This window comes from Epinephelus lanceolatus, chromosome 7 (genome assembly GCF_041903045.1).
Source record: "Epinephelus lanceolatus isolate andai-2023 chromosome 7, ASM4190304v1, whole genome shotgun sequence".
NCBI lineage: Eukaryota > Metazoa > Chordata > Actinopteri > Perciformes > Serranidae > Epinephelus > Epinephelus lanceolatus.
Genome location: NC_135740.1, coordinates 47,497,112 through 47,519,656, shown reverse-complemented (window position 1 = coordinate 47,519,656; position 22,545 = coordinate 47,497,112). Strand labels below are relative to the sequence as shown.

Below are 22,545 nucleotides of genomic sequence, written 5' to 3'. Positions count from 1 at the left end.
TTGTGATGTAATCTGACAGGATTGATTAGAGGTGATGAAATGTGTTAAAGAGTTCGCTCTGATATGAAACATCCCGCTCAGAGTTCACAAACTGGACGACGCTGCTCTGTTCACCTTCTGAGCCCAACGCTGAGGGAGTCATAAAACATGTCTGGATTTGTTCTGTGTAGTTCTGCAGCCTCTTCACTCGCGCTGGGTCCATCATTACAGATACATGTGGAACGGCTCAACACTCGTCAAATATACAAGACTTGGTTTTAAATTCAGGTCGAGATCTCAACCAGAGCTGATTCACGCTGTAGTGTGAGGACAGAGACACACTCACAGGTTTAAGTTAAAGATCTTTGTTGATATACACTCACTGGCCACTTTATTAGGTACACCTGTTCAATTAACACACATATCTAATCAGCCAATCATGTGTCAGCAGCTCATTAACATTTAGTCATGTAGACATGATGAAGACGAGCTGCTGAAGTTCAAACGGAGCATCAGAATGATGAAGAAAGGTGATTGAAGTGACTTTGAACGTGGCATGGTTGTTGGTGCCAGACGGGCTGGTCTGAGTATTTACTGGGATTTTCAGCACAACCATCTCTAGGGTTTACAGAGGATGGTCCCAAAAAGAGAAAATATCCAGTGAGCCAAAATGCCTTGTTGATGCCAGAGGTCAGAGGAGAATGGCCAGACTGGTTCAAGATGATAGAAAGGCAACAGGAAGTCAAATAAGCACTGGTTCCAACCAAGGTGTGCAGAAGAGCATCTCTGAAGCAACAACACCTTGTCCAACCTTGAAGCAGATGGGCTACAGCAGCAGAAGACCACACCAGGTGCCACTCCTGTCAGCTAACAACAGGAAACTGAGGCTACAATTCACCAAAACTGGACAATAGAAGATTGGAAAAACCACATTCAGATGGAAGCATGGATCCATCCTGCCTTGTATCAACGCTTCAGGCTGCTGCTGGTGGTGTAATGGTGTGGGGGAGATTTTCTTAGTACCAACTGAGCATGGTTTAAACACTACAGCCTACCTGAGTATTGTTGCTGAGCGTGTCCATCCCTTTATGACCACAGTGTACCCATCTTCTGATGGCTACTTCCAGCAGGATAACGCACCATGTCACAAAGCTCACATCATCTCAAACATGACAATGACTTCACTGTACTCCAATGGCCTCCACAGTCACCAGATCTCAGTCCAATAGAGCACCTTTGGGATGTGCTGGAACGTCACGGATCAACTGTGTGATGTCATCATGTCAATATGGACCAACATCTCTGAGGAATGTTTCAGCACCTTGTTGAATCTGTGACACCAAGAATTAAGGTCCAACCTGGAACCAGCTAGGTGTACCTAATAAAGTGGCCACTGAGTGTATTTCTCTTATAAAATCTGTGTCAGATTGACATGGATAAATTGTCTTGTAACTGAGTTCAGTTGTTCAGAATGTTTGTAAGATAATTGACTGAGATGATTCAACTATTAAAATATTTGCAAGTTAATTATTTAATGTTTAATTTCTGATTAATGTTTCAACTCTGGATTCTTCTCTTCTCTTCTCTTCTCTTCTCTTCAGCTGGCAGTATGTCATCATGTCCAGGAGGAACTACACAGCGGCCCCTCAGTAAGGAGGCCCTGTAGATGGAGCCAGCAGAGGAGCAGACAGCAGGAGGTGAGCAGGTGTGTGTGTTACAGTGCAGGAGGTTTGCAGGAGGTCTATGATCAGAGAGAAGCGACTCAATAACAGACAAGAAAAAGTGGACATGACACATTTTATCCCCCGAAATCACTCTGACGCCTTGTTTAATGGCGGGCGGAAATTGCGGTTAAACTTCACATGTGGATGACAGATGACACGTGCAGGCAAGCAGCCAGCTGTGCAGAGATTTATTGCAGAGGAAAGGTTAAAGTCGCCGACAGCAGCCAGAGTTCGCCACATGTGTCCCATGATGCACACACACAGACTCAGGGTGAGAATTATCATCCACGGCAGCTTGCTGGTCGCACAAGAACATCCATTTTACATCCTGTCTGTCACTCTGCGTTATAAACGTCCTGCATCTCAATGTGAGGTGCGTTCAAGCAGAGCAGCACGGTTTACATACAGAGCGGACGCTGACAGTTGAGACGTGTTGTCGAGAAGCAGCGGCGAGGATGGAAATGTAGGAAAAGGTCTGCGGAAGAATTATGGTCATGATGAGTCACTGAAGCAGCAAAGTGAAGCCAACGCAGACGTGACTTTGGCTGAGAGGTCACAGCGTCGCTGTCTGTCACTGCTTCTGCTGCATCTTGTCTTGATGCTTCTGATCTTCTTATGTGCTATAACACGCTGCAGACATACACTTGCCTCTCTTCTGATTCTCAGTCTTCTTCCTTTGGTAATAAAATCCTGACTCTCTCGTACACTTCCCTCCAAATCACTCAAACTGCCGACAAACCCAATCTAAACATGTAATTTGTGTGGTGATGATCCTGCCGCTGTGTGTTTGCAGAGCGTAACATGTTTATTACACTCATCAGGTCTGAGGAGAATCATTATACGTGTCTGTCGAGTCTCATCCAGCAGAGACACGCAGCCCGACCGCACTTCATTACAACCACACTAAACAGGATCCAACAACAACCATGTGACACCTCCAGGTCTCAACAGGTACAGAACGCCAGCTTGTACACACACACACACACACACTGATCTCTCTCAGGGTAAAGATATTTGTTCGACCAGCCTGACTCATCCACGTTTCATGTATCTTTGTCTGCAGGAGGAAAGTTGTTTTCTTTCCTCTCAACGTCTCATCACAGAGACAATCGTCTACTCATTCATTCATTCATTCATACACAGATTTAATAACCAAGAGGTTTGATGATAGTTACAGATTTTAACTGGTCCCTGTTTACGAGGCTGTGATGTCACCATGATCTCTGGGTGTGTTCGTCCACTGTGGACAGGTCATTAAACTGACCAGGGACACGTTTACACTTTTCATTGTGCCTCATGTGATCACAGTCTGTTCAGGTTTATCTGTGTCTCTGTGAGGTCACATGTTTGTCAGCTGTAACACTTCAGACTGTGACACAGTGTTTTATAAAGCTATTCATGTATTCTATCTCTGGTCACAGTGATTCACAGTGATCGGAGCTAAACAGGGTAAATTTACAAAGAAAAGAACTTTTATCATTTTTGTTTCTTTGGATAAGTTCAGTAACAGTCAGGGCCTCTGCAGATAATTCCAAAGAAACAGCAGCACTGTGAACAGCAGCTGTAAAACTCCACAGAGTTTTTTAGAGCTGTATATTTTTTCATTTTTTTCATCATCATCATCATCATCACCTCTGAGGTCTGTCTGATGAATCTTCCCTTCATGCTTCTCACATTGAGCCTCATCTCACACAACTGCATCATGTTTCACTTCAGTCTGAGCAGTGAAACTTTTTCTGTGTCATTAATGAATCTAAAATGTGTTCATCATGTGTCCTGACGAGACGTCACTCTGTGTCACTGTGGTGTCTCAGATGGGACGACAGTTAACTTCCAGCCTCAGAGACAGGTGGACAGTGGGACACGTCCCTGTGTAAACCCCGTCCATCTGTGACAAACTGCGCTGCGTCCCTGATCCAGGACCAGTGTCAGATTTACTGTCCACGTCCTCGGAGAGATTTCAGGGATGATGCAGAGCCTCCATAATTGATCTCATCATTTTGAACCATCAGAAACAAATTAATTATCAGGAGACGTTTCTACGAGCCGCTGAGTCACTCTTTCATACAGCCGACAGAAAAAAACCCTATTGATTAAAAATGAAGCAAAAAAACAAAGAAAACTTGACTGACGTAGTTTATTAAGTTTCAGATGAACACACGTCATCTCCACCCGTGACTTTTGTTCCTTTGTTTCTGAGGAAAGGCTGAAAATGTTAAACAGATGGTCTGTTTATGAGTCAGAGTTCAGAGTCACATTAAACCAAACCTCCACACAGTCCCTGTAAATAAATAAATTAAAGACGTGTGTCACTGCTGCAGACAGAGGTCTTCACTTAATACTGCTCTGTCTCTGCAGCACAAAGACGTGAATATCTTTTAATCTGGTGCCACATGACAAGAGACTGAGGTATTCTCTTTAACCTACAACTACCAGAATGCACTGCTCCGCACCACACAGTTAAACTGGAAGCTAAATGTGTTTCTGAAAATGTTTGTGACCAGCGCTGCTTAGTCTCAGTCTTTGAGTCTGGAGACAGAGAGCGGGGGGGCGTCTGTCTCTGTCCAAACTTAAGAAGTGACGGGATTGTTTTGTTGTTGTGGACGCACGTGTTCACACATCTCTACAGCCTGTGTCCTCGGGGTGCGACAACAACTGTGGTCCATGCAGCAACACACACAGTACAGTTCCTCTTGTTACAGGTGACCCAGGTTTTCCTTCACACCAAGTCTCACACTCTCATTGGCTGCAGCTCGCTGACAGTCCCCAACAGGTGCAAACATGTATCCTGTTAGAGACCTGCGATGTGTCTGTGAGGCGTCACTGAACCTCTCAGCTCTGTGAACACACAGCACTCAAGTGTCGAGTCAGTTTGTCTCTGATCTGAGGATTCTGTTGAGGAGCTGCGCAAACTGTCAGCGAGTACAAACCAGAGCTGAAGTCATGTAGTTAGAAACAGACACAACTCAACACCAGAGGTTGACTCACTGAGCAGCTGACTGAGTCTGCTGAGAGGACTGAGTCTGATGTGAGGACTGAGTCTGATGTGAGGACTGAGTCTGATGTGACGACTGAGTCTGATGTGAGGACTGAGTCTGATGTGAGGACTGAGTCTGATGTGAGGACTGAGTCTGATGTGACGACTGAGTCTGCTGAGAGGACTGAGTCTGATGTGAGGACTGAGTCTGATGTGAGGACTGAGTCTGATGTGACGACTGAGTCTGATGTGAGGACTGAGTCTTTAATATCAAACTGTAGAAACACGTCTCAGCTGAGCCTTTAACACCGTCACAGGCTCTGTTAGAAACTTCACACTTTCCTTCCTCTAGTTTAACTTTAATAAAAACACTTTTCTGCCAACACATGTTTGAGTTTCTCAACGACCTCTGCAGGTCTGATGTTTTCCTGCAGGTGTCCGTCCGTCCGCCCAGCACATCCTGATCACCACGTCTCCACTTCTCAAACTTTAAAAACGTTCTGCTCTCCACAAATAATGAAAGCTAACGCAGTGGACAGTGATCAATGAGAACGCTCCTTCTGACCAGCTGCCCTTTAATGATTGATCAGCAGGAAGCCCTGAGACGGTCCCACAGCTCCAGAGGGGCGACCACAGCTCACACTCGCACTCTGCAAGTTTTTAACCGCAGGAGACGAAAACACAGAAACAAATACTCAACAATTAACTGCTGAACTTCTGATGAGAAGCTCAAACTCTGTGACTCTACTGGATGTAACAAATTAAACAGCACTCTCACACACACACACACACACACACACACACACACTCACAGAGGAGACATATTTCCACAGGACGTGGAAGTCATCTTCCTCCTGATGAATAAACTGACCTTTAAAATCACCACACTTCCTCTTTAAAAAAACACAGTGATGCATCATGGGAAACTCGCTCTCATCTGTTTAGGTTATTTGTGTGAGACAGAGGGTCAAAAACTTTTCCTACCTGTCCGTGAGTCCAGCAGGAAGCGTCCGTCCTCGTTGCCAGACACGATGCGGTAGAAGACAGGATCCGGCCCTCCTCCGTCCCTCGTCAGCGCGGAGACGCTCAGCACCTCCGACCCCACCGCTAAGGACTCTGGGAGCTGAGCCGTGTACTCTGAGCTCAGGAAGACGGGCTGGTAGTCGTCCAAGGAGACCACGTCCACCGTCACCGTGGCAACAGAGTAGAGGTGACGAGGCAGGCCGCGATCAGTGGCCTTCACCTTCAGCTCAAAGGTGGGCGGGGTGTCAGGGGTCAGAGGTCGCTCCAGACGCAGGATCCCTGAAAACTCGTCCAGAGAGAAGTAGCCGCTGTCGCCCGCCAGGAGGGAGTACTTGACCTCGGAGTTTATACCTGCAGGACAAGAAGACGCAGAGACATGAATCAAAGAGTTACTCTGACATGTTTCAGTCATGTGACCTGACAGACGTGCTGCTGCACGGCGCCTCCATCCTTTCCACCCAGAGGGGAAATAAATTAGCCAAGAATTTCCTACCGTTCCCAAAACCCACATCAGGATCCTGTCAGGGTGTGTCCGCCATTTAAAGTGAAGACGTGATGTGGAAGCACAGAGACGACAGACAACAACAACATCATGTAACTTTTCACTGCGCCATCAGAAGACGGAAACTTTTATACACGCGCCAAAAAACTGATTATAATAACCATCCTCAGGCACGAATATTATTTATATAAAACTCTAGACATGATGCTGTTTGGTTTGACGTTGTTTTAGTGCCGCTGGAGGAAGAAAAAAATCAAATCAAATAAAAATGGAGCTCAGGACTGTGATAAGTTTAAAGTCATAAACTCAGGAAAAAAACTCTCTGATTCTCTGAGATTAAAAAAGAAACATTTACAAGAAAAAACTTCAATATTTACAAATTTACAATAAAAAAATTCTGAGTCTTTGAGATCATTATGTCATAAAGTTGCATAAAAAAAGACTTGTTGATGTTTCTGATATTAAATTGGTCAATTTACAAAAAAATGTCACAAATAAAAAAATCAAATATTCTTTTTTAACATTATGAAGTCTTAATTTGCATTAAAAACGTGGATATTCTCTGAGAAAGTGGTGAAGAAAAAAAAAAATATATATATATATCCAAAAATTACAAAGTTGTTAAACTGCATGAAAAAATACGAAAATACTCTCTGAGGTAACTGGGAAATTTACAATAAAATGTGTTCATCTCTTTTGTCTGCAGAGATTAAGAGATGTTCTTTCAGATTAAATTGTTAAAATTACAATACAAACAAATTTCCAAATTTTCAAGAAAACAACTCTGAGATTTAAGATATAAAGTAATAAATTCGAGTGAATTTTTTTTTAAAATATTGTCTGATATTACAGATTCATAAATTTTTGAGAAAAAAAAATATTTCAATCAAATATATTAATTTATTTAAATTCTCTGAGATTTAAAAGTCATAAATCTATGAGATGTGTTTTCCTGAGCATGGTGAAATATCTACTGTATATTCAGATAAAGTGACTCCGGCTGCACCGACACCTGTTTGGACACAAAAATTTGGACTATGACAGGAATGTTCCTTCATTCATTATTATAATCATTATTACTGAGTGAAGACGTGATGACAGGCATCACCTCCGTCTGGTTCGTCTCTCCACACCTCCTCCACACCCCCTCACCTCCACACCCCTCTCCTCCACACCTCCTCTCCTCCACAGCTCGTCAGCTCTCAGCAGACAGTTTGTCTTTAAGAGTTGAGGAGCTTAACAATTGGGAGCTGCTGTTCTGGGATAATTACACAGACTAATGGGAGAGCTGATGATTAAAGGTCAACAGCTTCAACTCAAACAGAGCAAACAGGTGGTTCAACAAGTTGCACAGGGAGGACGCATCTCAGGGTTCAGCTCAGTGATTGGACGACAGATGGCGCTGCAGTTAAAGATCCAAATATCAGATCCTTCATTCATTCACTGATGTTTCCTCTCATCCCTGATGTGTTTCCTGACCTGTGAAACATTAGACGCAAAATGTTCTGAAAAATGATGAAACTGCTGCGACACCAGTTTCACTCTGAATGAATTCAGACATAAAGGCATCATGTTACACATCTGTCTGCATGTTTCACCACAGATTATCTGGCCCCTGATCAAGTGCTGAGTGGCCCCCAAACAATTTCTAATCCACACGTTAATGTACATTAAGCTGCTCTCACACGCTGCACCCACCCTGACAACAGCAGAGTGTTTTTAAAGTAGCTGCTGTCACTGCAGTCCAGGGCGGCGATGACGGGCAGGAAGTGAAAGCTAGACAAGGACTCCTCTACGATAGGTGGAGATATGCCCCCTTTCAGCTTGTTAGTATTGGACCTTTTTCCTGTTGACCTATTACGTCACAGACCAAACAATGGACAAACAAGTTAGCTACGGTTAGCTAGCAGCTAACTGCTACCATGGTGGACAACTTTACAGCTCTGTACATTTGGTCCGTCCAAAAAGTCACGGCTCTGGATGTAGATTTCTCCATGTTGTTACCGGCTTCTTCTTCTCTTACACATTTAATGCTATTGGACTTCCGGGTCAAAGCCCGGGGCGGAAACTGTGGAGCATGCTCAGAGCGCCTCGGCCAGTTTGGGTCTGATTGACTGTATACATGCAGGAGTCACATGATCTGGGTGTGTTAGTCCCACTGTGACACATTCACTGCAGGACCATTTCACTCACACTGACATGTTTACAGGGATTTATATTAATCTGTCATTGATGTTGCTGCCACTGTGTTGTGCAACTCCAGTGTTGAGACAGCGACATCATCAGCTCCTCCATCTTGTCGTCTCCCTGCTTCATGATGCCCGCTCTCTTTATTTAATTGACCAAAACCAGGTGGCCTCTGGCAGAAGTTCAACACAATGAAGTGTGTGTGTCCAAAACAAAATCTGTGTGTTTACGTGGGCGAAACTGCTTCATACCCCTACCACCATGTTTGAACGCAGTCAGAGAGCAAACAAAGCACCAAACTACAAAGAAACGTGCCAGGACAGGATCCCCTGGAGCCCCGACAGAGGTCTGAGCCCCAGAGGTCCTTAGATACTAGAAACGCCCCTGTGTACATGTGTGGGGCCACTGACTGGCCCCTGGCCCCCTGTCATAATGTAAAAGTGGCCCCTGGAACAAGGCAAGCTGAGCCTTTCTGATCTACTGAATCAATAGCATCCAGATTTCAGTGTGGGCCTGCTGAAACCTGCAGACTGTGTGTTCTTTGTTTCATGTGTTTTCAATATAAAAATGAATAAAACATCCATGAAAACAAAAAAGTTCCTGAGTCACTGTGTTTGTGAGAAACTGTGAGAGGGCAAGCTGCTGCACATCTGAGGGAGTGGCCAACCTGTTCTGTTTGTGTGTGTGTGTGTGTGTGTGTGTGTGTGTGTTTCAGAGAAGGAAACTGTCTGTTTTACTTGTTTTTTATCAGACTCTGTTTCCTCCTGAAACCAGCCGACCATCGGAGGCAGCACATGAATAAAAGATTCAGACACAGCAGTCGGACGTTTGGAACAAACTGAATCAGTAACTTCAGATTTACTGCAACAAACACAAAGTGATTAAAAAAACAACAGTGAGATCAAACTGTGCTCACACACACACTGAATGACGAGATCAGGAGGCAGGAGGAGTCACAGGGAGGAGACAAACAAAGTAAATCATGAGTTACGCTAACGAAACGAGAGCGAGACAAACGAAGAACCGAAGGATGAAGATGGAGCTGATAGTTGGTGTGTTCATATCAACACGACTGAACCAGGAGCTTTGTTGTCATTGTCCAGTTTGGGAGACGCCGACATGTTGACTGGCTTGCAGGTGAGCGGCGGGAACATTCAAAGGTCAATGATTTGATGATAAAACGTGATCAATGCATCAAAATCTTTGTTCACTATATGCGATTTATTTTCTCACTGTGTGACGACTTGAAACTTTTGGTGTCGTACACATGCCGTGATTTTTGCGGCCTCAGGTTTATTGTTTGTTAACATAGAAGCGTGGCAGGTGTGCTCACACACCAGAGCAACGCCATCATGGTGCCCACGCGTTCCCAAGCGCCTGTTTGTCAGGGTCTGATGGCTGCAGCCTGAGATAGAGTTTAACTTGGAACGTCACATGACGAGGACCAACCAATCACAGCTGTCAGACATCTTTCCTTCCTCAGTAAATATCAGTGTGTGATAAATATGGAGGACAAGTTGATCATTGTTTACATCTGTCCCACAGACAAACAGGAAGTAGATCAGCTCTGACCTCAGGGCTTCAGGTAAACAGGCTGTGATTCAGTGCTGGTTATGGTCGCTGAGCAACTTCAGACGCAACTGGCCGCCGCGCTCTTTAAAGTCAGCACAGAGCAGCACACAGCGCCCGACCTCACGTTTCCCAGGCGGTTCAAGGCGCAGCACGATGTATCTGTAGTGATCCATTATTAAACAAACAGCTCTCCTTCAGCCTCACAGCCGACGTGTTTCTAAACTGAAGCTTTAAACCAATCAGATTGTTTCCATCACACACACTGATGTTCTGTGGGATATTAGTGACAGTGTCCAGTGATGACATGCTGTCATAGTTCAACAGACACAGTTCATACTGTTGAATAAAAATGATCCACGGCCTTTTTTTTTTAAGAAGTTAATCACAGTAGTTTAGAGCTCCTCACAGCCGCCTGCCTGTGTGAGAGGAACAACATAACGGGGAGCTGGAGGCTCTGCTGCTCCGTCAGGGGAGAGCAGCCTCTCAGGAACTGCTGGTTTCTGTTTCCAAACAGTTTTAAAGTCAAATCCAACAATTCAGTGTTTCATCTCGCTGTATTTGCACTTTTGGTGCTGCGTCCGTAACTTTCATAGTTTCCTCCTGGGTGCTGCTTGTTTATAAAGTCCTGACGTCACCAAACACCCTGAACACAACAACATGAGGCGACACTAATAAACTCTGTGTCTCTGCAGGTAAACACACCTCCACACACTCACACTGGCTTATCAGTGATGATGATGATGATGATGATGAAGAGGGATCACTGCTGTTTGAGTCCGTGCATTATGTTGAGGAACATCCTGCAGAGTTTATCTGCGAGGGTTAAAGTCAGAGTGAGGTGACACAGAGGAGAGGAATCAGGTGGGTGTTTCAGAAAGAAAAACTCTGTTGGGAACAGATTAGTCTTTGCTGTGTAGAGAATTAGTGATAGCACACACACACACACACACACACACACACACACACACACTCACTGTGTGTTATTAGGCTTTAGTAGAGTTAAGGTTGGCAGACTCAGGACTGAGGAGCTGTTGCAACACGTCCTGACCTGAGACAAACACAGACTCTGTGCTCGTGTTGTTTCACCTGAACGCTCGCAGCGACCAGCAGGACGTTTAAACAAGACAGCGCCCCCTGACTGTGGATGGTGAAGCTGCTGAATGGCTTTGTGGAGTTTGTTAGCTGCAGCGGTGGCTGTTAGCAGCTAGCTCCGCTCGTTAGCCGCGAGCAGCCACATCGTGAGGTCATGTTGTGAAGACCTACCAGTGTCGGGGTCCTTGGCGTAAATGACAGCAACGGGAGTTCGGACGGTGGTGTTGTCGAACACGGTGACCTCGTAGTGGCTGGAGGAGAAGTGAGGTGGGTTGTCGTTCATATCCTGGACCATCAGCCGGATGTCCGCCTGACACGACCGCCCGCCGCCGTCCGTCGCCTTCGCCACCAGATTATACTCCACCTCCTTCTCCCGGTCCAACACAGCCAGCGTGAAGAGCTCGCCTGAGGAAACACGGAGACAACACTGAGGTGAACACAGAGGCTGTAGAAACCACAGCGCTGCACGCCAACACCTCCGCACTGATTCATACAGTTTCTTAACAGACGATCCAACCTTCTGTTTCGAGCCTCAAACAGGTCGACATCTCCACACCGCTTAAAACATGTAATACCAAGAACAAGTTTAAAATACTTTTAGTTTACACTGTAAAACCTGACGAGTAAATGTCTCTTTAAAATATCATGGAAACTGATTGCCTTTAAAAAATTGAGTAAATATAACGATTAGTCTCAAGTTACGTTCTGTTGACTTCATTTTATGAAGTTGTTGCAACTTAAAAATGACCAATGAATTTTGTTTTTTCTTTGTTCTGGTGTTTTCTGTAACACGTCTGTGAGTATCCAGAAAAGTTTATAATCCAGTGTATAATTATATTTTGACTTTTTCTACTATTTTATCTGTGTCGTGTCACAATGAAGACAGTTTTACATTTAGTGTGTTCACCGGCCCTCGTGGTCAAATTCATTTATTTAATATTTCTATTGTTTTATTTAATATTTGCTCACATTAAATTAGTGTTAAATTAGTATAAGTGTTTTTATAGTTTTTATAGTTGCAACAACTTCACATTAGATTTACAGAAACATAACTTTTTCTTTCAAGGCTTCCTAGATTTTTTAAAGAAAGATGAACTCATCATATTTTACAGTGTAAAGTTAAAGTACTTTAAACTTGTGTTTCATGACGTGGAGACGTCGACCTGTCGCTGGCTCTACATGTAAAGTCAGATCATCCTGTCAGACACTGTTTGACTCAGTACGAGAGAGTTGAGCTGCAGCGTCTGTTTGAACACCTAAAACTGTGAGATACCTGACAGCCAATCAGGAGGCGGCGAGGACACCACAGACAGAAATAAAGACAGAAATAAGGAGTGATGGACGTCAGCGAGGAGCTCCTGACATGATGACAGAAATGTTGTTGGCTCTCTGAGTGCCGCCGCTCTCAGCAGCTCAAACACTCGCTCGTGTTTTGACCCTGAACAGACGGCGCCGTACCTGTCCTGTGGTCGAGATGGAACTTGTCTGCGTCAGGACCATGGAGGGTGTAGGAGATCTGTCCATTAGCTCCCACATCTGGGTCTGAAGCCGAAACCTTCAGCACAAACATGCTGGAGGGCGAGTTTTCCATCACCGCCTCCGTGTACACCAGCTGGAACGCCGAGATAATAACAATAATCAGAACAACATTTGCATAGCACTTCTCTCGCCGAGACAGCGAGAGCGGCAGAAATAAAATCATGATGCTGCTGCTGCGGTGATGATGAAGAGGAGGAGGAGGAAGGTGGTTCAAACACTTTAACTCTGGTCACAGTCCATCAGCACAGTTAAAGCTTCTGATCTTCACATCCAGAGTTTTAACTTCAACTCCTCATCATCAGCTAAGAGTTGATATCAGAAGAAATAATGACACCAGAGCTGCACGACACAACACGACATGAGAAACATATATAAATATAATATGAGCTCTAATAAAGACTGGGAATATATGAAACTATATAAACACACTCTCAGCACTTTTGTTGAAATGTGAACAAACTAGTTAAAGTCAGAACTGGTTCCAGATCACCTCTCAGTGTCAGAGTTGTGATGAAGCTCAGCTCCTCATCCTGACTCACCTGTTAGCAACAAAACAAACTGTGTTCATAATAATCTGGAGCGTGGGCAGGTTCCGCTCAGGACTGATACTGACGTGTGTTTGTGGTTGTGTGTGCGCTGCAGTTAATATGAACGCTGATGTTCTGTGTTCAGGTGTGTTACTGAAACTGTTCAGTACAGGTGAGTCCACGAGGATGCTCACTGTGTGGACGGGCTGTCTTCAGATTAAATCCAATAACAGATGATTTCAGGAGAGGTCACACACTTTTCTCTGCACTGAAACTAACGAGATTATTTATGGGTGAAGGTTTCAGACGCCGGCGGGCAGAGTCTGAGGTAAGAGGTTTATCACTGTTAATTTACTAATCAAGGTTACTGCTGCAGTTAAAGATGTAAAGACAATCTAATAAAGCTGAGAACATTATTCAGTATCCCCGACACACTGAGAACGATCTGACGACACCATGAAATGCCCCCCCCCCCCTCACCTGTTCACACAGTGGACTGTTGTCATTGATGTCCAACACGTGGACGTCCACAGTAACCGGGGCCTCGTACTTCCCGTCGGTGGCGGTGACTCTGAGCGTGTATCTGTCTTTGGTCTCTCTGTCCAGAGCTTCCTTCACGATAAGACCCCACTCGCCGTCGTCCTCCTGGATGATGGCGAACTGACCCAGAGGGTCGCCGTCTGCAGGCGGGACCAAGAGCTCAGTTAGTGCACGGACAGTCAGGTGGAGGAGGCAGCATTTAAAGCAGTATTGGAGGCAATTTCAAAAGCTGGTATCAGCATCGCAACAAGTACTTAGAAAAACTGATCATTTCTTGGATCAATCAATCGACAAATGAAAAATTATCACTTGATGAAAAGTGAATTAACAAATGTGTTCTGAAACTATGAACATGAGCTGGTATGTGAGGAGAAGTTCTAATAACAGATGAGGCTGAGACAGACTGAACACTTGTTATTATTATTAATATCTGTACATACAGGTCGTACTGATGTTGTCGTTCACAGCTGCTCCTCACTGAGCCTCTGACGTTCTGAGTCTGATAAAGTTTTTCATAACTCAGTTTTTATTTGTATTTGACAGAAAACAGGGAGTCTGATGGTGAGTGCTGCCGTCATGTTTTTCCTGATGAATTATTCACTAATATTCTTGATTTCTGTATTTTGGATGAACATGTCCACATCAGGCTGACTCACCTGGGTACTTTACATTTCATTACTTTCTTACAGACTTTGATCTTTGAGATGAAGACAGCGTTTTTCTGCGGCTGCTGAGTGAAACTGTCACTCTGGATGTTGCAGCAGTTTTCACTCAGCCACCTGTTTGACAGGTGAGCTGATGCTGACGGAGACGCTGTAGAAACCGTTTAGATTCTTTACAGCTGTCAGACGCTGCCACGCAGGTCAGACGTGTTACACTGAGATGCTGCAACAAACTGAGTGTTGCTTTATATGAACGACCTGCAGCACCACGAGGAACAGGTCGCTGTGCACCTGAGACAACTTCAATCAATGTAGGACATTTTACTGAGGTGTCCCACAGGTGAGGACGTCATGTGGTCACTGATACAGATTACTGAGGACTGAAGATCTTCATACTTCATGTTGAGATGACTCATGAAATCTACAAAGATACAGTTCTGGACTGATTCCCCAACAGTCCCACCCTGAAAACTGGTGCCACAACATGGTTCACACGATCAGCGTCTGGTGCACTGTCACACAAACACGTGAATATAGCGAGGCAACTCAAGTAGGCGGAGCTCATTTCCAAGATCAGAGCGAATCTGAGGATGACTTTACTTCACTTTCTGTGACAAGCACTGATGAAGAGGATGAAGAGCGACACAGTGTTTTCTGTTGGACGGGGAGGTGTCAGCAGTTAGCTTAGTTAGCTTGCTAAAGTATCGACTTGCATGTTAGCTGACTTTGCTAGCTAACATTAGCATTCACTAGCTAGCTAACTCACATTTTAATCAGCACTGACGTTGTGCCGTAAGTTTGGCTTACGTGTGGGCGGAGCTAGAGGTCAAATGTTGGCGATAATGCTCCACCATCCGTGGTGCTGAAGTTAACTGATGTCATTTCACTTTTGTTTGTTTGTTTTTGTTCTTTAAATGAACCCGTTAGTGACCTGTTGATGGCTGCAAAATTAACCTAAACTGACACTTTGAGATTGAACAGTTCAATAAACTAAAGATTTGTTTAAATAAATCCCCCAGTGTTGCACAACTTTATCACCTTGTTGGTGGCGAGTCAGAAACGTTGGGTTGTTGAGCCGTTCACATCTCAGCATTTCTAAAACCCGTGCTGGGGCCGTGATGAGAAACTAAAGTCACGGTGATGAATTTTGGATTTTGTTGTGTTGTAGACAAACACTGAATAAATAAAATCCTCACATTTGCTTTTGTTTCAGTCTCTTTCTGACGAGTTAAAATCAGACTAACTGTCCATTTATTAATAATCCAGAAGCAAATATTCCTCTGATACACTCTACAAAAACAAAGCTGCTCAAAACGGCTCCGACTGTCCAGAGGTGAAATGGAGGATTGACATTAGTGTGGTTTTGTTTCTGTCTGTCATTAATCTGAATAAAACATCAGCGCTCAGCTGAGAGACGTTTACTTCCTTCACTTCACTGTCTCCATCAGATTCACTCACATACACACACACACACACACGAACACATGGGAGCAACACATGCTCACATAAACACATGTTCCTCACCTGTGATGTAACACGTCACCAGGCGGTTCTCCAGTGACACGTCAGAGTCTGTGGTCGTCATGGAGACAATGACCTCCCCGGGGCTGCTGTTCTCCACCACCGAGCCGCGGTACACTTCATCTGAGAACTTTGGCGGGTTGTCGTTCTCGTCTGTCACCGTCACCTCCACCAGGACGCTGGATGACAGCTTGACGTCGCCGCCATGATCCGTGGCGAGCACGTTGAACCTGTAAACCCTGGTGGCCTCGCAGTCCGTCTGCCGTACGGTGGTGATCCAGCCGCTCTCTCCGTCGATGGAGAAGATCTCAGTGATGTCAGCCGTAGCGTCGTCAGGTAGAGACTCCAGGCTGTAGGTCACGAGGCCGTTGGTGTCTGTGTCTGGGTCGTTGGCGGTCACCTGCAGGTCGAGATCAGTGTTCGGTCAGTTTTTATTTCAAAGTGAAGCTTTTGAAAAAGATGTGTTTTGGGAAATACGTTTGTTTGCTGTCTCACAGGAAGTCAGAGGAGAAAATTTACATCATTTTGTATCTCTGTATGTTCAGTATCGGTCTGAGGTGTCTGAGGCCCAGTTAGGCTGACGACCTTTACACGCCGCGGGCACGATGAATAAACGACATGAAAATGTGAAATGTATGCGAATATTTATTATCAAAGATATTCACACCCTCAGTGATGTAAACTGGTGGCCTGGTCCAGTTTAACTCCCAGTCCCTTCAACCAGCCCACTGTGGCTACACCTGTTGACAATGAAAGGCCTGTCTCCATCAGAGGCCTGGGCTGTGTTGGGAATAGAATGATTTTATGTGTTTTACTATAAGTTGTGTTTCACTATATAAGTTTTAGATGTGTGAACAATGAGAATACTGAGATGATTTCAGCTGATCTGAATGTGTTTGCTTTGCAGAAGTGGAGAAGTACAGGAGAGGAAGAGACATGAAGTCTGAGGAGCACATACCGCAATGCTTAGATAATTAGTTTCATATATGGTAAAAAGAATAGAAAGTGATATACAGATAGTAAGGTACAGCACGTGTAGGGAGTTGTGTTGTTCTCTTGTCTTTCAAAACAGGAACCACGCCCCCACCGCCAGCGGGAAGGAGTCAGATTAACAGGAGGCAGGGGCGTGGTGTGGTGAAGGAGGAAGTGGAACTGCCAATGAGAAGAGGACAACGCCTTGCGTGCACAATGACACTCTGTTACGCTCAAATATACTGGGTCAGGGGAAGGACAGGAGGTCAGACTTCGTGAACTGACACACCTTTGTTGTTCGTCAGGGACGTGAAGTTGAGACCCAGAGCTCTGTAATTTTATTCCTTTACTGCTTAATAAACTACATTAACTGAGACCGAATATCTTCTCCTATTGCTTCATTAAAGAACACACAGGACTGAGCTCACACATAGCACATTAGAGAGTAGGATGAGACTCTTAGTCCATCAGCTGTTACCATGCAGTGCGTTTTTTACAGAAGTTCGGACTATAAAACCGAGTTGTTGGCTTCTTCAGATTATGTGTCTGTTCCCGGATTACCCTGCAAGTTCTTCATAGTCCTTAAGTCTGACAGAGTCCTCAGGTCAGATTAAAAGGGTTTTTATCAAAATTAACAAAAACTAAAGTCATTTCCTGTATAACTTTATATTAGAGTTTAAATACATGATTGGTTTCAATTAGTTTTTTTCTTCTTGTCTAGTTTTAATTCAAGTGAAGTGTTCACACCTGATCTTAGTTTCAGTTTCACTATAACGACCTCACTATGAGCTGCTTTTAACAACTGTCACGGTGTTGTGACGTGACGTCTGCTCCACAGAACAGGACGGCTTCATTTCTTCATCTGTGGTACGAGCTCAGAAAAATCAAACTTGTTCCAAATAAAAATGACGTAACTGTTTCGCAGCCTGTTGTTGGTGTTCTGTTTTTGAACACTCACGACAAAAACTACAGTTTGAAAAAATAAATTGACGCAAATTAATTGCACAAGAAAAAAAAAAACGCCCCTGGTGTGTAAAGGCCTCAAAAAAAGTCAAATGCTGCGTTCATGCAGCGTCAGCAGAGCGTGAACAAACTGTTCCCATTAAACTATTATTTCAACATGGAAACTGTTGAGCTACAGATCTGCAGCAGTTTCATTAATGAAGAAAACTTTTTCTCTTCTTTTGTGACCAAGTGTGACGCAGCAGCAGGCAGATGTTCCAGATTTATCAGACTTGACATGATAACTAGGAGGCTGCAACTTCACACTACAACTGTCTGAACAATATGAAATCAGTGTAAACCCTGACAGTCAGCAGGTGTGTTTATCTTTGCTAAACGTAGAGCTTAAGTTCCTTCCACTCAATCTGGGAAATGCACCTTAAAAACCTTTAACATGAACTAAACAGTAAGCCTCTAACACACACACACACACACACACACACACGTCCACAGTGACTCGGTTCTCACCTGGATCACGGTGGTTCCAGCTGGCATGTTCTCAGCCAGGAAGGCCCTGTACGGGTTAGCATCAAACACCGGCTGGTTATCGTTCACATCTTGGACCTGGATGCTGACTGACACCAGTGACGCCACGTCCGTCCCGTTATGGTTCCCCTGGGCGATCACATCGATCTGATACCACTTTGTCTTCTCATGGTCGATGGTCTTCTGCAGCAGCAGTGTTCCACTTTCTTTATCCAGACTGAAGACTTTGTCCTTGTTGCTCTCCACCGTGTTCCCATTCACCAGGCTGTAGATCAGAGGCATGTCGGAGTCCGCCCTCACCGAGCCCACCTCTGTCCCTATGGGGACGTCCTCTGCAGCTGAGAAGGTGTAGAGCGGCTCTGAGAACTTGGGCAGAGGAACCTCAGGAGGAACCACTTTGAGCTGAACGGGGACGGTGGAGTTGTAGAAAGGAAGGCTGCCGTCACGAGCTTTGACTTTGAAGTTAAAAATCTTGTTCTCCATGCCGACCAGACTCTCTTTCACACTCACGACTCCGGTGAAAGGGTTGATCTCGATAATGTCCTCCGTCACCTCTTCGGCTTCGTCCACCGTGTAGGTGACGTCTGCGTTTTTGCCGTCGTCTGCATCATAAGCCATGATCTGGATGACGGGGGAGCCTTTGTTCACGGTGGACTGGATTGACACCTGGTATTCTGACGCTTTGAACTGAGGGATGTTGTCGTTCTCGTCTGTGAGGATGATCTTCACCGTGCAGAAGGCCACTTTCCCGCCGCCATCTTTAGCCATCACTTTGATAGCTATGACCCTCTGGGCAGGGTTCTCTCTGTCCAATGGCTGCGTCGTGACAATCTGCCCGTCGGCGTCGATGGCAAACTTCTCATCAGCGAGTTTGTTGATGATGGTGTAGTCCACGCTGCCGTACGGCCCGTCGTCTGGGTCGATGGCCGCCAGGCGTATCACCCGAGTTCCCGCCTCTGCGTTCTCAGCCAGCTCTGCTTCATAGATGTTCTGCTTGAAGTGCGGACTGTGCCTGTTGCTGTTGATCATGTCGATGTTGACTGGAGCTGTTTTCTGGAACACTCCGTCTGACACCGCCACCGTCAAGTTATAGTACGGATCCAGGTTCCTCTTACAGACGTTAGAGAACGAGATGATTCCTGACGACTCGTTGATGTTGAAGTAGCGACCTTCGTTCCCTGAGAGGATTTTGTATCTAAGGTTGTTCAGGTCGCCGGTGTCCGGGTCTGAGGCTTGGATTTTGATGACGATGTGGCCGCACCTTGCCATTTCATCCAGCGTGGCGTCATACTGGGAGCTGACGAAGTCTGGTGGGTTGTCATTGACGTCGGTGACATTTATGAAGACGTGAGCTTCGCTGCTGAGAGGGAGGGTGCCGTTATCGGTGGCTCTGATTCTTAAATCAAAGTGTTTTGTGTTTTCGTGGTCGAGCACCTGTTTTGTGACGATCAACCCGCTGTGTGGGTCGATGTCAAAGACGTCAGTCTCGTTCTTCTCCGTTTTCACAATCTGGAAGGTCAGATCTTTATTCCTCCCAGAGTCTCTGTCAGAGGCAGACAGTTGTATCACAGAGGTGCCGATCGGGAGCTCCTCAACTACGTCCACAGTGTACGTCCGCTTTGAGAAAACGGGGGCATTATCGTTCACGTCCTCTACTTCGATTTCGATGGAGGCCTCAGAGAAAGCTCCGGTCACAGAGTCGGTCGCTCTAACTGTCAACACGTGCATGGTCTGGCTCTCGTAGTCGAGCGCGTTGGTGATGGTCAAGACGCCAGTTTTGAAATCAATGTGAAAGTGTTGCGAGGCGTTTTCCTCCTGCAGGTTGTAAATGAGCCGGTAGCCCTCTGGGTTCCTGGCCTGGACGTGAAGGATGGTGGTGAACGGAGGGACGTTTTCGGGGACTTTGAGCGGATACAGAAGAGTCTGGAAAACTGGGTTGGTTTGATTCCTCACTTGAATGCTGAGCTCTGCCGCTGTGGTGTGACCGGGCTCGCCGTCGTCTGTAGCCAAGACTGTCAACACGTATTTATTCAGAGCTTCAAAGTCAAGCGGCCGCTGTAGGGACACATCGCCTACATCAGGATCTATCCTGAAGAGGTTGTAGTCCTCCTCCAGTGAGTACATGATGGATCCGTTCTCTCCCAGGTCTCTGTCCACGGCGGTTGCTTGATATAAAACGTCTCCTGGTTCGGTGGTTTCAGAAATCATCATTGAAAAAGGCAAGTTTAAAAACTGTGGAGCGTTGTCATTGACGTCATCGATAAAAACCTTCACCTGGGTAGTGGCTGTTCTCAGCGGCGTTCTCATGTCTTCTACCTTCACCACTATGTCATAAACATCTTGTTCCTCCCGGTCAAAAGGGAAACCGGTTGTTTCTAGAACGCCAGACGTCTGGGAGATCACAAACTTCCCCACCGGGTTCACCACAGAATATAAAACAGGCTCGTTTAAAAAAACGCCTGTTGCTTTGAGCGCCAACAAAGTTTTCACCGTCTTCAGGTTTTCTGTGACGCTGGCTGAGTACACTTTGTGCTCAAATCCCAGATCACTGTCTGTCAGGTTTGTGACATTGACCCTGACGGTGGCTGAGTCTTTGTAGAGGCCGTCAGATGCTCTGATGACCAGCTGGTAAAACGGCCTGAAGTCAGACACGTTGCTCACAGTGATGACACCGGTGTCGGGGTGAACTGAAAAGGCGTTGTGAAGATTCCCCTCGGTGATGCTGTATGAGACCGCAGAGTCGGCGTCGTGGGCCGTGACGCGTGCGACCTCTGCGTCTCTGACAGGCGGGGAGATGATGGATGGCTCATACACTGAGGTGCTGAATTGTGGCGGGCAGTCATTCAGGTCCAGGACGCGGATGGTGACCTTGGCGGGCTCTGCTGCATACAGCGACGACTCCCCAGAGTCTTTCACCTGCACAGTGAAGTGATACTCAGCCTTGGCCTCAAAGTCCACAGGTGAGATCAAAGAGATGGTGCCCATACTGGAGTCCATCCTGAAGACGCTCAGAGCGTCCGGCTCCAGGATCTCAAACACCAGCAGAGAGTTTGAATCTTTGTCTGCGTCTGACGCCTGGATGACCAGAGGCGTGTTCCTCTCCCCCATCACCATGCTGTTGATGTGAGCTGACTCACTGATTTGCCCCAGGTACTCCCTCTGTTTGAACACAGGAGCGTTGTCGTTCTCGTCGACCACGTAGACGTGAACAGCCGTCCTGGACGAGGCTCCGGCTGTGGTAGAAGCCGTCACTTTGAGCTTGTAGGAGTCACAGCTCTCAAAGTCAAGATGCCTCTGGACTGAAATCAGCCCGGTGTACGGGTTGATATGAAACGTCCCGTTAGGGTTGCCACTTTCTATCCCATAGTGCACTGCGGCAGGGCTGGAGGCCGAGATGGTGACCACCGGTGTTCCCAGGGCGCTGGACTCACTGACCTCTGTCAGGTATTCATCGGAGGGGAAGGCAGGTGGAGTGTGGTCTGAGATGCGGATGTAGACGTGGACGGAGCAGAGGTCGCTGCGCTGAGGGAAGCCCTGGTCAGTCGCCTTCACGGTCAGGTGGAACTGGTCCTGAGGCTGCAGGTCCAGAGGTTTGGACACAGTGATGGAGCCCAGCTCGGGATCTATGGAGAAGATGTTGTCGATGTTCCCTGCAGGGAGAAAGGAAACCAGGTGTCAGACTGATCAGTTCATTCAAAATGCTATCAGCCTTATAGTTAGTGATCCTGGTGGTGCGTAGACTTCAGGGACCTCATTTATAAAGCTTGCTTACGCACAAAACGGGGCTTGAAAGTGGCGTACGCCACTTACCACGCAAAGGTTGTGATTTATAAAAATAAACTTGGCGGGAGAATGTGCGCACCTGTAAGCAAACTCTGAGTCATGCGTGTGCACATTTTGGAGAAACTGGGAAGTGGCGACGCAGACGGCGAGGTGGAGAAGTGGAGATTTTTATTGATGTCTCACACAAATTTAATGTCACGCTATATCCACCTTAGATCCACGTTATCACTGAAATTAAATCCAGCAGCCTTATTTTGCGCTTGGAATGAGGGATAATTGTTTCATAAAAACGTAAAATCCAACTCAAATCCTGAATTGAAATTCTTTGTAAATACATATTTAATCCGCACTGCCTCTAATGTCTCATTGTCCACTCTGTGAGCGCAGGAGGGGGAGAGGACGGCGCGACTGCATGGAATATATTTATTTATTTAGCTAAATATTTCCAGTGCATTTA

The 22,545-nt window shown here is 45.8% G+C and overlaps 1 protein-coding gene across 1 annotated transcript in view; it reads right to left on the bottom strand.

Annotated features, from left to right (window-relative positions):
* The window catches only part of fat2 (FAT atypical cadherin 2), a 125,372-nt gene that overhangs the window by 43,576 nt on the left and 59,251 nt on the right, over positions 1-22,545 (bottom strand). The window contains exons 11-16 of the mRNA XM_033619522.2: positions 18,288-21,955; positions 15,849-16,245; positions 13,603-13,802; positions 12,515-12,668; positions 11,228-11,461; positions 5,665-6,054 (exon numbers count right to left, since the gene is read on the bottom strand). Coding sequence (XP_033475413.2) covers positions 5,665-6,054; positions 11,228-11,461; positions 12,515-12,668; positions 13,603-13,802; positions 15,849-16,245; positions 18,288-21,955 — 5,043 coding nt within the window. The remainder of the gene's footprint in view (positions 1-5,664; positions 6,055-11,227; positions 11,462-12,514; positions 12,669-13,602; positions 13,803-15,848; positions 16,246-18,287; positions 21,956-22,545) is intronic.